The sequence below is a fragment of the Cydia fagiglandana genome, chromosome 18 (assembly GCF_963556715.1).
Source record: "Cydia fagiglandana chromosome 18, ilCydFagi1.1, whole genome shotgun sequence".
Lineage (NCBI taxonomy): Eukaryota > Metazoa > Arthropoda > Insecta > Lepidoptera > Tortricidae > Cydia > Cydia fagiglandana.
In genome coordinates, this window is record NC_085949.1 from 10,948,567 (window position 1) to 10,965,904 (window position 17,338).

At 38.8% G+C, this 17,338-nt stretch overlaps 1 protein-coding gene across 1 annotated transcript; it reads right to left on the reverse strand.

The window, feature by feature from the left end:
• Nucleotides 1–13,330: 13,330 nt before the first annotated feature.
• LOC134673553 (uncharacterized) lies at nt 13,331–14,616 on the reverse strand. Its single transcript, XM_063531551.1, has 2 exons — nt 14,505–14,616; nt 13,331–14,427 (listed from the first exon to the last, which is right to left on the reverse strand). Exons 1-2 carry the CDS (start codon nt 14,512–14,514, stop codon nt 13,331–13,333), a joined length of 1,107 nt encoding a protein of 368 aa, XP_063387621.1. The 5' UTR covers nt 14,515–14,616.
• Between the last annotated feature and the right edge of the window lie 2,722 nt (nt 14,617–17,338).

Consider the following 17,338-nt stretch of genomic DNA (forward strand, 5'->3'; position numbering starts at 1 on the left):
TAAGAAAAAAAAAACCGACTTCCAGGGGGGCCATGAAAGATTACTGTAGATGGTACACTATGTAGAAAAGGAGGTAAAACCACCCACTTTTCTACTAGCATTTCGCTTCTGTATAATGGCTCCTCTATAGGATGGGCCAACGCCGGCCACTCCAAGGGACGCAGCCATGCGGTAGAATGAGATAGCAATATCACTTGCTCCCTCTAACGCATAAATGCGTCCCTTGGAGTGGCCGGCGTTGGCCCATCGTGAAGAGGAGCCATGAGGGTCGTAGTTCTAGCCTAACCTAACCCACTCCTCAGATAGCAGTTCGGTTCTGTGCGGATCGCAGTTCGCCTCAGGGGGCTTTGTTCGCTGTCATGATTTTTTAAATGTATTATTTTGTGTTAATAAATAAATGAAAAAAAAAAAACCTAATCAAACCCACTTTTCAAGTAGCATTTCGTTTCTGTAAGGCTCGCAGTTCTAACCTAACCTAATCCTTGTTCGGTTCTGTGAGGATCGCAGTTCAAACCTAACCTAACCCACTTAATGGCGCATGCCGTGCGGTGTACGGGGGTTTAAGCGGGAGGGGCTAGTAAGATTGGCATCATCGTACTTTATAGCTACATTAATTTTATGGTAGGTAATCATAGTTGTTTATTTAGTTAAGGTATCATAGTGGTTTTCTGGATCAAGGTCCGGGTCCGAGTCCGGGTCCGGGTCCGAGTCCGGGTCCGAGTCCGGGTCCGGGTCCGAGTCCGGGTCCGAGTCCAGGTCCGGGTCCAAACCGGATCTGGGTCCGAACCGGATCCGGGTATGAGTCCGAGTCCGGGTCCCAGTCCAAGTCAAAATCGAAATTCGTAATCACCAAACGTGTACCATGCATCATTGAAGAGCTCTGTTCTGGTCATCATCAGCAGTTCCACTTCATCAAATGCGACAGTTTTTAATGTAAATGCTTGATTTTATGATGAAAATACAAAAAAATCTATACGTATGCCTTTAATATTTGAGGAGTTCCCTCGATTCCTTATGGATCCCATCATCAGAACTCGAGCTTGACAAAAATGTGGCTTAAAAACTTAACTTGCTTAACGAACATAACGAAAAGGAAAAATCGCCAAACGTGAACTATGCGTCGTTTAAGAGTTCTGTTCTGATCATCATCAGCAGTTCCACTTCATCAAATGCAACAGTTTTTAATGAAAATGCTTGATTTTCTAATGTAAATACAAAAATCTCTATACGCATGCCTTTAAGATTTGAGGAGTTCCCTTGATTCCTCATGGATCCCATCATCAGAACTCGAGCTTGACAAAAATGTGGCTTAAAAACTTAACTTGCTTAACAAACATAACGACGAGGACAAATGGCCAACCGTGAACTATGCGTCGTTGAAGAGTTCTGTTCTGATCATCATCAGCAGTTCCACTTCATCAAATGCAACAGTTTTTAATGAAAATGCTTGATTTTCTGATGTAAATACAAAAATCTCTATACGCATGCCTTTAAGATTTGAGGAGTTCCCTTGATTCCTCATGGATCCCATCATCAGAACTCGAGCTTGACAAAAATGTGGCTTAAAAACTTAACTTGCTTAACAAACATAATGAAGAGGACAAATCGCCAACCGTGAACTATGCGTCGTTAAAGAGTTCCGTTCTGATCATCATCAGCAGTTCCACTTCATCAAATGTCACTTTTTTGGGTGTATATGCTTGATTTGTTGATAAAAACCCAAAAATCACTATATGTATGCCTTTAAGATTTGAGGAGTTCCCTCGATTCCTCATGGATCCCATCATCAGAACTAGGTTTTGACAAAAACGGGACCAATCTGTATGCATATACATTCAATCAAAAAAAGAATTTTCAAAATCGATCTAGTAATGACGGAGATATGGAGTAACAACAAACAAAAAAATAAAAAAAAACATACAACCGAATTGATAACCTCCTTTTTTGAGATTTGGAAGTCGGTTAAAAATGGGTTTTCCGTTCGGATGCGACTACGCCACAGACATATACCTATAGTTCGTTTTTTTAGCATTATAAAGAACTTGGAAGAAGGTAAGCGATTTTGGCATGTCTTTTAATTGAAAAACGCTTATTAAAAATCAGTAACTATCATTTATGAAAGCAGAAGAATATAAATGATCGTATTAGATTCATAATTGTTACATATTTGCCGTAACTTATTTTTAAAATGTGTTTTTCAATTAAAAGACACATGAAAATTGTTTACCTTATTTCTAATGCAAAAAAAAAACGGTTCGAAAAATGGAATCTTGAGCGTTGCGAGGGTTAAACAAAATTTGCCCCCGAGTGAAACACAAAATTGTTCACCACACCAACCCGAAGCAAATGAATGTCATTAAAAATTTATCAACCAAAATTATAATTTAAAAGTCAATTTTACCAGCAAACATAAGAGAATAACTTAAAATTTGCATTTGATTACTTTGCCTCACATGTGAATAAAATGCAACTTTGCTATCAGTTTTTGAAGTGCAAAGTAAGCCTTTCCGAGCTGGTGTGGTGAAAAAAATATAACATCCCTCTTTGCGTCAGGGTTTAAACACTACCTAGGTTATATTTAGGTCGCCGTTTTACAACCTCATGCAATTCAACGGCGCATTTACAAAAGGAAAACGCATTCGTAGCGGCTGATTTCTCCGCTATTTATTGATCCCGGGTTGTATTGTGTTAGCCGATTGGCCTGGTTTCCCGTCCACGATGCACTTTTGCCGTTCGCCATGCCGCTGTTTCGTCGGAATTTACCCGCTCTTATTATTTCCAATCTATTGTAAATTTCACTTTATTGGAGTAAAATCAACGGATACCTAATTGCCAACAAAAGATTTATGATTGGCGGCAAATCGATGTAAATATAATCCTTTAGCAGTTAAAAACACCACGAATAAGCAAAGAGTGAAGGCATGTTAAATTGTTACTAGGTACCTGATAGGAAAGTACCTAATACTTTATTATGTTAACTGCTGATACTATTGTCATTATCCCCTAGTACACAATACATAATGCACTATTTTATCTTAATAACGATTCCACTGTAGGTGTAGGTATTTATTAGCTTACCAATGGCTAATCCTTGTTTTGCAATAGGTAGGTATGCCACGAACTAGTTGAGAATAAATAATTCCGTAATTTAATACAAACTATTCCAATAATCCTTTTATTTGTGGTATAGTTGTGCGGTTGAGTGGCATGCTCAAACGCAGATTAACAATGGATTACCACCACCGAAGATAAGGGGCGTGGTTAGCAGCGATAACGCGATTCCATTGGGCGAGATAAGAGTGAAAGTTGCACTAAGTTATTTACTTATTGTTATTATTGTGATTGAATTGTGCCTGCGAATCTTTTAGGCCAGTATAGTTTTATTGACATTATTTATTTTGTTATGGCTACATTCGGCTACTTGTCATTCTTAATTTAATAAATAAAGTACATACATACCCAAAAAGGAGTATTTTATTATTAGGTAAACACGAATGGTAACATAATTCATTACCTTGTTCAACTATTACCTACCTATTTATTTAGTGACCCCTAATAACAGGGAATCATCTACTTGTAGGTAGTTGGGTTAATAGCGCTTATAAAAATGTAGGTATAATACCATGTCGTGAAACTCATATATTTCCAACTTTATTTTATCTACTGAGTCCCTCTTGCCATTATTGCAGTTTTGAATTTGGAGCTTCTTGTTTCAAAATTCGATTTGGATTAAATCCTTTAAGTATCTTATTTGGATTAAAGCCTCAGGGATTCAGGAGGTTATGTTAGGTAATTCGAAACTATTAAAATATTTTAGCGTAAAATAATAGATGATAATTTATTTAGTCACGTTATAACTTATCCATTGACTTAATGTCCTATGTTCCCTAAGTGGGGCAGAGGGCGTCCACGGTGCGCCACCATCGACTCGGGCCATGATAGCCCCTGATTGTCATCAACTGGGACGCCGCTGCATGGGCGCCGCCAGGATTGTTTGGGACGCCCTCTATAGCTTTCGTAAGTACCAACGTTCCAATATCCTATCAGTAGGTATTTTTATTTTCATGAAAGTCGTTTGTGTGATCGGCCCCGTTTTGTACTGTTTTAATATACAAATAGTGTTTAAAAAGTGTAAATAACAATTATTCTTAGAATTCCGCTAATCTTTGTGCTGCCTGGACAGACCGTATTGACCGGACCGGACAGATATTGTAGGTACATACCTAATAAATGTAAATACTTATTAATCAACTAAATTATTGATTGCACTAAGAACCAACAATTCAACAAACAGCGTAGGTATTCTCTGAGTTGCATAAGTCTGTTGTAGCGGAGAATTCTAACGGCATACCTACTTATGTACCTACAGTAAATAAATACCAAATATATATACCAATTCATCTAGCAAAAGTAACTTAAATATATCTAAATATTAAAATATTTTAATCTAAAAGGCCTCCGCGGGCTGTACCGGGTGCAAAGGTGCCCATTATACTTGCTGCGTTACCACGTTGGATAGCGATGGCCTAATAAATATATTATTACAATGAAAAACAGAAAGATTGACTAAAACATTTATTAATAATAATACATATTTACAATAGCACCATTAATTGGATGTAGCTTAAGTTCTTATATTTAGTTGCAAAGCTAATCATATTTGGTTACTTAATAAACATTTCATAATTAGGTCAATTACTTACAGAAACATCTTTACAAATCAACATACAATTAATCTAACCTTAACACTGTGTGCCTGAAAAATACCTATCTATAATATTCTATATTGAAGTCAGGTCCATAGGTGACAAATACATCGCGATCAGATTTTCAGATGAAATTAATCCTTCTCGACGAGGATCTTGCTCCGCGCCGCTTGCATTCGGTAGACTGGAATTCCCATGCATCGGAATCAACTCCACGCTGCCGACGACATTCGGTTGAACAGGAACTTCATAGGCCGGCGACTGCTGCTGGTCCATTGAAGGACTGGAAGGGTGGTACTGCGAAGACGAAAATCCGTGTTGTGTCCCAGGAATCAGGTATTGAGGTGGCGAAAACTGCGCTTCCGATGAAGGACCGGAGCGGCACAGCCAAGCTGACTGGTGACAGTACGCCTCTTCTGTGTATGGCTGTACACGTACAGGATGGATGTATTCCGATGGTTCAACCGTAGTATCTAACCGATACTCGGGTGTGGGAACCTGCGGCCCGGCGAACTGATAGTTGGAATAGTCGACATCGCAATCCTGCTGGTCAGAGGCGCCGCTCACTGGCGACTCTCTCGAAGCGGGGAAATCCTGATCCGATGTTGCTGCAATTGGGCGCCAAGAATCCGTCGGCACAAAGGCATTACTGAGTGTATGCTTTGTCCCTTCGTTGAAGCTCGTGTGGTCTTGCTTGAACGATGATTCTGACGAAAAAGGTCCGGCACGACACTGTTCAGGGTGATAGTAAACCTCCTCAGTATAGGGCTGAACAGGTTGAATGTACTCAGAGACCTCAAGCTTGGCCTCCACCTTACACTCAGGAGCGGGTATATCCGGCCTCGCAAAAGGCGAATAGTTGACAACACGCTCCCGGTGGTCAAAGCCGCTGCTCTCCAGTGACGCCTGCGAATCCGTTGTCAGGAACTCTTGTTTCGACAAATATTCCGGCACGGGGCTTTCGTTTTCGCCGTCCTGCTTGATTGCATAATCTAGCGTAGGCTTGTAGTCTCGAGGGGAACGCTTCGGAACGGGAACATCCGTCGGCGCTTCACAATCATCCCGCTTCCTCTTGACTGGTCGAGGTGTGTCCGTGAGTTCTCCAGTCGGGTGTCCTGAGCTCTCGATTTCATCACGTTCTGCAAGCCGCTGCTCCAGCGTCAAAACTGCAAAAAAAATTATACGTTAAAGGGATATCACAAAGAACGTACAAAACATAATTTTGAATAAAAGTACGGTAACTTACTCTGAGCCATAAGATTCTTATTACATCGCCGCAACGAGTCTAAATCACTGCTATGCTTGACCTGCGAAGCTCGCTGGAGCTCTGTGATTACCGTTGCCAGAAGTTCTGCATTTGATATCTGCGAAAAGAATACAAGGATCATTAGTCAACATACAACTGAAAGTATTGCAAAAATAACAAGGAATTTCATGTATAAACTTACGGAACCAGTGACGCCAACAGCCGCAGCCAAGTCTGCTAAAGCACCCGCCATCTCTTCTCGGCGTTCCCTCTCATACTGCGCGTTTCTAGCTCTGCGTTCATTCTGAAAAATACATATATTTTATGTTATTAGATCAATTGACTTGTGTCATGTATATATTAATATACAATACAATAAATGCATAATTTGCTCACCTGAGACAAGGGCACCCTATTTTTACCAGCGGGTCTACCCCTTTTGCGGAGTACGTTCTGGTTAACTTTTTTCTCCATGTTTATGATTTTTCTATTATAACAGGCACTATACGAAGTCACGGGTAATAGAATTATGTGCTTAAACCCTTTTGCGCTGGTATTTATTATCTTAGGGATGCGCATACGCAGATTACCACCACCGAAGATAAGGGGCGTGGCTAACAGCGATAACGCGATACCATTGGCAGAGATAAAAGTGAGTGAAAGTTGCACGCAATTTTTATAATATTATTATATTTTTTTACTTTTATTTTAGAAACAAATTATGACTATCAAATATAAATTAAACTTAGAACTAAAGAGACTTTTTACAAGCTTTTTATACTGTTATGTATTACCATGATCAAATTGTACTTAATGCCTGCGTAATATTTGAGTCTAAATAATAATATTTTTTGCCATTATTTTATCAATCAATCAATCAATCAATATTTTATTTGTCATAATACGGACTATATTGCATGACTATTATTGACTTTATTGCATGTTAGGAATAATGCGAGCGAGCTTGTATGCTCCAGTGACAATACATTGTTATTTTGACGAAAAATATTTCATTTTTTAACACACTATCGCCACATTTGGTATAACTAGTGAATCTTAATAAATAAAGTAAAATGAGTCTTTTTTATTACAAAATCGTGAAAAGATAACTATTACCTACTACGAAGCCTATGAACGGTAATTCTTTACCCTGTTCATCTGTTATATATTTAGTGCACCTTATAACAAAACGTAAATTGGATACATGCGTTTTTAGGGTTCCGTACCCAGAGGGTAAAACGGGACCCTATTACAAAGACTTCGCTCTCCGTCCGTCCGTCCGTCCGTCCGTCTGTCTGTCACCAGGCTGTATCTCACGAATCGTGATAGCTAGACAGTTGAAATTTTCACAGATGATGTATTTCTGTTGCCGCTATAACAACAAAATACTAAAAACAGAATAAAATAAAGATTTAAATCCCATAGAACAAACGTGATTTTTGACCAAAGTTAAGCAACGTCGGGCGTGGTCATTACTTGGATGGGTGACCGTTTTTTTTTTTGCATATTTTTCCGTTTTTTTTTGCATTATGGTACGGAACCCTTCGTGCGCGAGTCCGACTCGCACTTGCCCGGTTTTTTTAATAGTATGCTTAACTTATAGTATTAAATTTACATTTCAATAACTATCAAGTACAACATACATTAGAAATTTTAATATTTAATACTTAACAATTAATTTATGAATTTTATACTTAATGTGAGGTGAGGTCATGTAAGTTAACTAGGAATGTGATAATTTTACTACACTGATTCCAAATAAATTACTACTGAAATGAAAAATGTCTACATCATTACAAATCTTGTTGTAAGAAGTGCATACCTATACGAGTAAGTAGCTGGAGCCTGGAGCTAAAAACTGACTTGTAAACATTTAAGTTTAATAGCACTTTTAAAATGTAAAATACCCATTGCTTTTTATTAACTATTTACTAGCAAGTAGGTAGGTACTATTATTACTTCGTGTTAAGTTAGGTATTATTATCTTAAGAACGCGCAAACGCAATTCTTATGTTGTACATAACATAGCAAGTAGGTGGATATTATTGATTGATATTTATTGAAATCAAATTTTACAGCATTACAGCTAACACCAATGCACTGTAAAATTAAGTACCTAAGTAATAATAAAGCGATTAATAAGCTACCTATTGCATGTTTGATTCGCAAAAACGTAAAAAATCTTTAAAAAGTTTATGACTTTCGTTGGCAAACAAGTCGGAGTTAGGTGCAAAAGATAAGAAATTATTAAGGAGTGTCCGGGAACGGACAATTGGAGAGTACTGGTGTGCAGTCGTGTGAATGGTTCCATTATCTAGGAGGCGATGGCTACGACAACGTAGGTAGTTGTCGGGAACAAAAAAGGTAGTCGTTTTCGCCACCAAGTCTAGGCAGTCTGATTCTCCCCTTAATACTTTATTATTACTTAGTTCGTGTTAGGTATTATTATCTTAAGAATGCGCAAACGCAATTCTTATATTGTAGATAACATAGCAAGTAGGTGGATATTATTATTACTTAGTTCGTGTTAAGTTAGGTATTATTATGTTAAGAACGCGTAAACGCGATTCTTATGTTGTAGATAACATAGCAAGTAGGTGGATATTATTATTACTTAGTTCGTGTTAAGTTAGGTATTATTATGTTAAGAACGCGTAAACGCGATTCTCATGTTGTAGATAACATAGCAAGTAGGTGGATACTATTATTACTTAGTTCGTGTTAAGTTAGGTATTATTATCTTAAGAATGCGCAAACGCAATTCTTATGTTGTAGATAACATAGCAAGTAGGTGGATACTATTATTACTTAGTTCGTGTTAACTTAGGTATTATTATCTTAAGAATGCGCAAACGCAATTCTTATATTGTAGATAACATAGCAAGTAGGTGGATATTATTATTACTTAGTTCGTGTTAAGTTAGGTATTATTATGTTAAGAACGCGTAAACGCGATTCTTATGTTGTAGATAACATAGCAAGTAGGTGGATATTATTATTACTTAGTTCGTGTTAAGTTAGGTATTATTATGTTAAGAACGCGTAAACGCGATTCTCATGTTGTAGATAACATAGCAAGTAGGTGGATACTATTATTACTTAGTTCGTGTTAAGTTAGGTATTATTATCTTAAGAATGCGCAAACGCAATTCTTATGTTGTAGATAACATAGCAAGTAGGTGGATACTATTATTACTTAGTTCGTGTTAAGTTAGGTATTATTATCTTAAGAATGCGCAAACGCAATTCTTATGTTGTAAATAACATAGCAAGTAGGTGGATACTATTATTACTTAATTCGTGTTAAGTTAGGTATTATTATCTTAAGAACGCGTAAACGCGATTCTTATATTGTAGATAACATAGCAAGTAGGTGGATACTATTATTACTTAATTCGTGTTAAGTTAGGTATTATTATCTTAAGAATGCGCAAACGCAATTCTTATGTTGTAGATAACATAGCAGGTAGGTAGATACTATTATTACTTAGTTGATATTAAGGTATTATTATCTTAGGAATGCGCAAACGCAATGGTTATGTTGTACATGCTAGGTAGGTACATGCGTGCCAACGGACTCACCACCAGGGATGCCGAAGATCGGGCAAAGTGGACACGAAGGAGTCGGAAGGCGGACTCCGGGTCCTCGCGCCCCGCGCGGGGGCACAGCCGGGATTGACGCCAGGATGATGATGATGATGATGATGATGATAACATGCTAGGTCACTTAGTCGATATTAAGGTATTATTATCTTAGGAATGCGCAAACGCAATTGTTATGTTGTACATGCCAGGTAGGTAGATACTTAGTTGATATTAAGGTATTATTATCTTAGGAAAGTGCAAACGCAATTGTTATGTTGTACATGCCAGGTAGGTAGATACTATTATTACTTAGTTGATATTAAGGTATTATTATTTTAGGAATGCGCAAACGCAATTGTTATGTTGTACATGCCAGGTAGGTAGATACTTAGTTGATATTAAGGTATTATTATCTTGGGAAAGTGCAAACGCAATGTTTATGTTGTACATGCCAGGTAGGTAGATACTATTATTACTGAGTCGATATTAAGGTATTATTATCTTAGGAATGCGCAAACGCAATTGTTATGTTGTACATGCCAGGTAGGTAGATAGTTAGTCGATATTAAGGTATTATTATCTTAGGAATGCGCAAACGCAATTGTTATGTTGTACATGCCAGGTAGGTAGATACTTAGTTGATATTAAGGTATTATTATCTTAGGAAAGTGCAAACGCAATTGTTATGTTGTTCAGGCCAGGTAGGTAGATACTATTATTACTTAGTTGATATTAAGGTATTATTATCTTAGGAAAGCGCAAAGGCAATTGTTATGTTGTACAAGCCAGGTAGGTAGATACTATTATTACTTATAGCTCAGCCATTCTCAAAGCGTGTACCGCGGAACCCTAGGGTTCCGCGAAGCCTCTGTTGGGGCTCCGCGAAAATACTTGTAATAATAAGAAAAAAAACCAGCTCTTGTATAGGTATATATGGTCATCAGTGACGAACGAAAATATTTAATTTGGGGCTCCGTCAAATACATGATAATGTAAGCACTAATCATATACCTACATATTTAAATAAAAAAATGTGATTCGTTTATCTATTTTTATTAAATTGTTAATAATTTTTATTGCTTGTTGCAGGTGACTCTTCCGAACTTGCTGGCCGAGGTCATCGCATTTCTCCATACGTCGACGGCGCGCGACAACTATTGGGACGCAGACAGACTAGCAATGCACGCACGAGAACTTTCCAAAGTTGCGAAACTTTCCACATGAGAAATTCTCGGTAACTTCTGAGAATGTTCTCGAGAACGAGAATTTATTTATTTATCGTAGTTTATACCATGAATATTCACGATAGTTTAGGTGTAGTCCTTACCCCCAGAAAATTCCGACTTTTGGTCGTCCGCATCCGGTCAGAAAAATGTATGACGGCCCGGCCAAACGGTCAGACTTAGGTGGGGGGTTCTCGACCAAATGTCATAGAGGGTCCCTGGCAGTTTTTGATGCCGCCATTTTTTTTCAATATGGCTGACTTTTTTTTTTAACTTTTTGATTTTTGTCCTAGCGCGCTGAAATTTTGGTCACGGAATCTCGGGGTCCCCTAGATACCTATGAAAATTTTTTTTTTGGAAAAATGCTACAATTGCGGGAAAACTGGCCACTTTTATTTTGTATGGCAACTTTTAAACGGTGCGTGATAGGTGGGGGGTGCTCGACCAAATGTCATAGAGGGCCCCGAGACAAAACAAACTGCATTGAAAAAAACAAAATGGCCGACTTTTTTTTTTAATTTTTTCAAGTTGGTCCGAGCGTGCTGAGATTTGGCATGGCGGGAGATATAGGCCTCTAGATTCTAATGAAACTAAAAAAAAATTTTGGAAAAATTTGTCGAAAGTCGAAATGTTCTCTGATATAAAGTGAGAATTTAAGCAACTTATTGGTAAATTTATCACATCAACAAAATAGCTAACTGTAATAGACAGTAATATATGCATAATAACATTTACTTTTAAGTTATGCCTATTTAAACTTTATTTCAAGTATATTCTCTTGTTTAAACAATAATTTCCATGTTGCAGGAATGTTCTGAGAACATTCTCGAGAACGTTTCCGCTTTTTGGGAATGTTCTGCAATTTGTACATTGCTAAGACAGACTACGAAAATGGTAAATATCAAATGTTATTTTCGTACTTAAATTCTGAAAAACTCATTGTTACGAGCCGGGGTTTGAACCCGCGACCTCCGGATTGCAATATTTCCGGATTATTATTGTTATTATCGTGATTTAATTGTGCCTGCGACACTTTTGGGCCAGTATCGATTTATTGACATTATTTATTGTGTTAACTATCGCTACATTCGGCTACTTGTCATTCTTAATTTAATAAGTAAAGTACATACATACCCAAAAAGGAGTAATTTATTACAGTAGGTAAACACGAATGGTAACATAATTCATACCTTACCTTACCAACTATTCCCTTGGGTACCTTGTTCAACTTTTACCTATTACCTATTTATTTAGTGACCCCTAATAACGGGGAATCATCTACTTGTAGGTAGTTGGGTTAATAGCGCTTATAAAAATGTAGGTATAATACCATGTCGTGAAACTCATATCAATCCAACTTTATTTTACCTACTTACTGAGTCTCTCTTGCCATTATTGCAGTTTTGAATTTGGAGCTTCTTGTTTCATAATTCGATTTGGATTAAATCCTAGTACCTATTTTATTTGCATTAAAGCCTCAGGGATTCAGGAGGTCATGTTAGGTAGAGTCTGTGCGGAAAGAGAAGAGTCGTAGAATGTATTGGACCCCATACATTTCACGACTCTTCTCTTTCCGCACAGACCCTAATTCGAAACTATTAAAATATTTTAGCGTAATAATAGATGATAATGGAATGAAATGAACACCTAACCTACTCTCTCTAAAACATGCATTTATTTCAGGTACCTACTACTTTGATAACAAGTGCCTAAACTCTTGATAATAAGGTTTATATGCAGGTAAGTTCTTACTAAATATTTGATACATAACTTATTTAGTCACGTTATAACTTATCCTATGTTCCCTAGGTGGGGCCATGGTATAATATAATAACATACTCCGCCTGGTACTCTCTTCCCGTCTTTTCTAGGTCACCTGACTGACACAAGCCTACGTCATTATGCGACAGCGCTATATGATAATATGCGATAGCGCTATATATAGCGGCCATGTTATTTTGACGTAGGCTTGTGTCACTCTGGGAAGAGAAGACCATGTTTTATTAGACTATGGGTGGGGCAGAGGGTGTCCACGGTGCGCCACCATCGACTCGGGCCATGATAGCCCCTGATTGTCATCAACTGGGACGCCGCTGGGCGCCGCCAGGATTGTTTTGGACGCCCTCTATAGCTTTCGTAAGTACCAACGTTCCAATATCCTATCAGTGGGTATCTTTATTTTCATGAAAGTCGTTTGTGTGATCGGCCCCGTTTTGCAATGTTTTAATATACAAATAGTGTACCTAAATAATAATTATTCTTAGTATTCCGCTAATCCTTGTGCTGCCTGGACAGAGCTGAATATTGTAGGTAGGTACCTACCTAATAAATATATTATGACAATGAAAACAGAAAGATTGGCTAAAACATTTATTAATAATAATACATATTTACAATAGCACCATTGGATGTAGCTTAAGTACTTATATTTAGTTGCAAAGCTAATCATATTTGGTTACTTAATAAACATTTCATAATTAGGTCAATTACTTACAGAAACATCTTTACAAATCAGCATACAATTAATCTAACCTTAACACTGTGACTGAAAAATACCTATCTATAAGATTCTATATTGAAGTCAGGTCCATAGGTGACAAATACATCGCGATCAGATTTTCAGATGAAATTAATCCTTCTCGACGAGGATCTTGCTCCGCGCTGCTTGCATTCGGTAGACTGGAATTCCCATGCATCGGAATCAACTCCACGCTGCCGACGACATTCGGTTGAACAGGAACTTCATAGGCCGGCGACTGCTGCTGGTCCATTGAAGGACTGGAAGGGTGGTACTGCGAAGACGAATATCCGCGTTGTGTCCCAGGAATCAGGTATTGAGGTGGTGAAAACTGCTCTTCCGATGAAGGGCCGGAGCGGCACATCCAGGCCGACGGGTGACAGTACGCCTCTTCTGTGTATGGCTGTACACGTACAGGATGGATGTATTCCGATGGTTCAACCGTAGTATCTAACCGATACTCGGGTGTGGGAACCTGCGGCCCGGCGAACTGATAGTTGGAATAGTCGACATCGCAATCCTGCTGGTCAGAGGCGCCGCTCACTGGCGACTCCCTTGAAGCGGGGAAATCCTGATCTGATGTTGCTGCAATCGGGAGCCAGGGATCCGTCGGCACAAAAGCATTACTGAGTGTATGCTTTGTCCCTTCGTTGAAGCTCGTGTGGTCTTGCTTGAACGACGATTCTGACGAAAAAGGTCCGGCACGGCACTGTTGGGATTCAGGGTGATAGTACACCTGCTCAGTATAGGGCTGAACAGGTTGAATGTACTCAGAGACCTCAAGCTTGGCCTCCAACTTACACTCAGGAGCGGGTATATCCGGCCTCGCAAAAGGCGAATAGTTGACAACACGCTCCCGGTGGTCAAAGCCGCTGCTCTCCAGTGACGCCTGCGAATCCGTTGTCAGGAACTCTTGTTTCGACAAATATTCCGGCACGGGGTTTTCGTTTTCGCCGTCCTGCTTGATTGCATAATCTAGCGAAGGCTTGTAGTCTCGAGGGGAACGCTTCGGAACGGGAACATCCGTCGGCGCCTCACAATCATCCCGCTTCCTCTTGACTGGTCGAGGTGTGTCCGTGAGTTCTCCAGTCGGGTGTCCTGAGCTCTCGATTTCATCACGTTCTGCAAGCCGCTGCTCCAACGTCAAAACTGCAAAAAAAATACGTTAAAGGGCTATCACAAAGCACCTCTACAAAACAACATTTGGAAAAAGTACGGTAACTTACTCTGAGCCATAAGATTCTTATTACATCGCCGCAACGAGTCTAAATCACTGCTATGCTTGACCTGCGAAGCTCGCTGGAGCTCTGAGATTACCGTTGCCAGAAGTTCTGCATTTGATATCTGCGAAAAGGACACAAGGATCATTAGTCAACATATTTACAACTGAAAGTATTGCAAAAATAGCGAGGAATTTCATGTATAAACTTACGGAACCAGTGACGCCAACTAGCAGAAGTTCTAAGGTCCTGTTTTCTAAGGGGACCTTGCATTTTGGAGACAAAGCAAACCGCTTGGAACAGGTGTTTCTGGGGGTGATCTGAGCCGATTAAGCCCGGTTGCCAAGAGGTTCCACCCAGCAGGTGGGCAGGGGAGGGGGGGCAAATGTGGCTCCGGCGCGCCTCACTCTAAGCTATATATCTGCATACATCTAGCAACTATATCAAGTTTGGTGTCTTTTTCGTGTAATTCGAGGATGAAGAATTCATTTCTGTGACTAAATTTTCACTCTTCCATACAAAAAAATCGAGAAATTAAAAATTCCAAAAAAATCTTTTCACTTGTTTTTTCGAAAATCTTCTACAAAATTAAAACTATGAGGATTTGCTCTAGAAAAAAAATACCTGTGAATAGCCCAGTTATCCTACTATATAGAATAGTAAACTTGTTAAACATTTTTTTTTCATAACTCTGATAAAAAAAATGTTTTGTGTCGCGCGGCGTACCTGCATTGTAAGAGCGGTATGCAGCGTTTAGGATTTTTAAGTATGTTTCGATGGTTTCTGATAAGTTGTTATTCTTCTGGTTGTAGAAAATTACTTCTGGACGTGATATATATACAAATATAAATTAAACGTATAAATATAGATGTTGGGAAAACTTTCGCCAATAGAGTTATTATAAATGTGATAAAATTAACAAAGCAGATGTTTGATTAAAATGCGGGTTAAAATACGAGTAAGATATATATTGTTCGCAATTGCCACTATATGCCCATGGGTCCGTGCATTTTAGTTTTTTCTTAACGCAGTTGCACCTCCCTGTCCATTTTGTTTTGCAGCGGCAACGAATAAGCTCTAAACAAGCAGCAGCCGCCGCAGGTAGGCTTGTACATATGGGCTCCCAATAACCATTTTGTTTGGACCAGCTCCAGTCAGCAGGACATGGAAGCTGTTGCTGAGGGGCTATAATCTGTCCCCAAACATAGCCTCCTTGGTAAACTGCACGGAGAAATATGTTTACGTGGGTAGGGCATCTTCCATTGGATGCAGATTCTCTAACTGAAGATTTTTTTTTGTAAAAAGTACTTTTCGGCACTCTTTTGCACTCGTACTTGTACCTGATGTACTCGTAAAATCAGTAACAAAATACTATGCATTTTGTTAAAATAACGTCTAGGGGCCAATTCACACCTCGTAATTCAAATCTGTCCATACTTACTATTGTAAGACTCTTACTTGCCATACAAGACAATAACAATTTTTATCAATATTGGCAATGCCTGCTCAATATTGCCTTGTTTGCCGTATTTAAACCCCTCCGTTACGGCAGGATATGCGCTCCAAGCTTGAAATACGCTTTTTTCCCTGTCCATACAAAAAAGAAACAGTGTCGCAACCTGAAAAGGTGTGGAAGAATGACAAGACTTCTATGCGTTACAAATAAAATCATATATTTAAAGAAAGTTTGCAGCACTTGACCAATTGCCCTGGTGAGCTGTCTCGTATACTGCGGTGACATATTTATTTTATTTACAATTAATGGAGGATTGGCACAGGAAAGAATCACCTGTTCCTCTCGTGCCATGCTATTGCATTTTCTTAAGCTAACGTTTGTAGTTCTTCCATTAATTGTAAATAAAATAAATAAATATGTCACCGCAATAAGAGACAGGTCAACTGGGCTAATGGTCACGTGCTGCAAACTTTCTTTAAATATATGATTTTATTTGTAACTCATAGATATATGATTTATTTTACAGGACCAGAAAGGATAGTAGTCTTGCCATTCTTCCACGCCTTTTCAGGTTACAACACAGTTTCTTTTGTGTGTGGAAATGGAAAAAAAGCGTATTTCAAGCTTAAAGCGCATATCCTGCTGTAACGGAGGGCCTTCTTCTTCGTTACACTCTTGATAGAGTGGTCGTGGCCATTATGAAAACTTTTGAGCGACTCATTTAACGACACGTCGCCATTCCTCCCGTAGAGCTGCTTTCCGTAAGCATTCGCTTACTGTGACCGACACACTGATTTGGTTTGGTCAGTACATCTCATTAGAGATCTTCCCCTAGCCCTGTCACCTCCTACTCTTTCTTGCACAACTAGACGTTCTGTAGAGGTTCCGTCTCGACGAGACACGTGTCGAAAGAAGTTGAGTACCGAGTTTTGCCCGTAGAAAGCAACCGCTCTTTAATGCCAAGCTCCTCAATAATTGATGCTCAGTCCATGATATGCCCAGCATTCGTCTCCAGCACCACATCTCTAGTGCATTCACTTTCTGTTTTTCGGATGCCCTTAGTGTCCATGTGAGACATACAGCATACAGAAAAGTGGGAAATATGAGGGATCTGACAATCCTGGTTTTAGTGGTCCTTGTAATGTTCCGGAGGGATTTAAATACGGTAAACAAAACAACATTGAGCAGCCAATTTTGGAAAAAAATGTTATTGTCTTGTATGACAAGTAAGAGTCTTACAATATTAAATCTGAACAGATTTGAATTACGAGATGTGAATTGGTCCTTAGACATTATTTTGATACTATGCATTGTGTTACAGTGTTCGGATCAGGTACAAGTACAAGTGTAAAAGAGTGCCGAAAAGTACTTTTTACAAAAAATA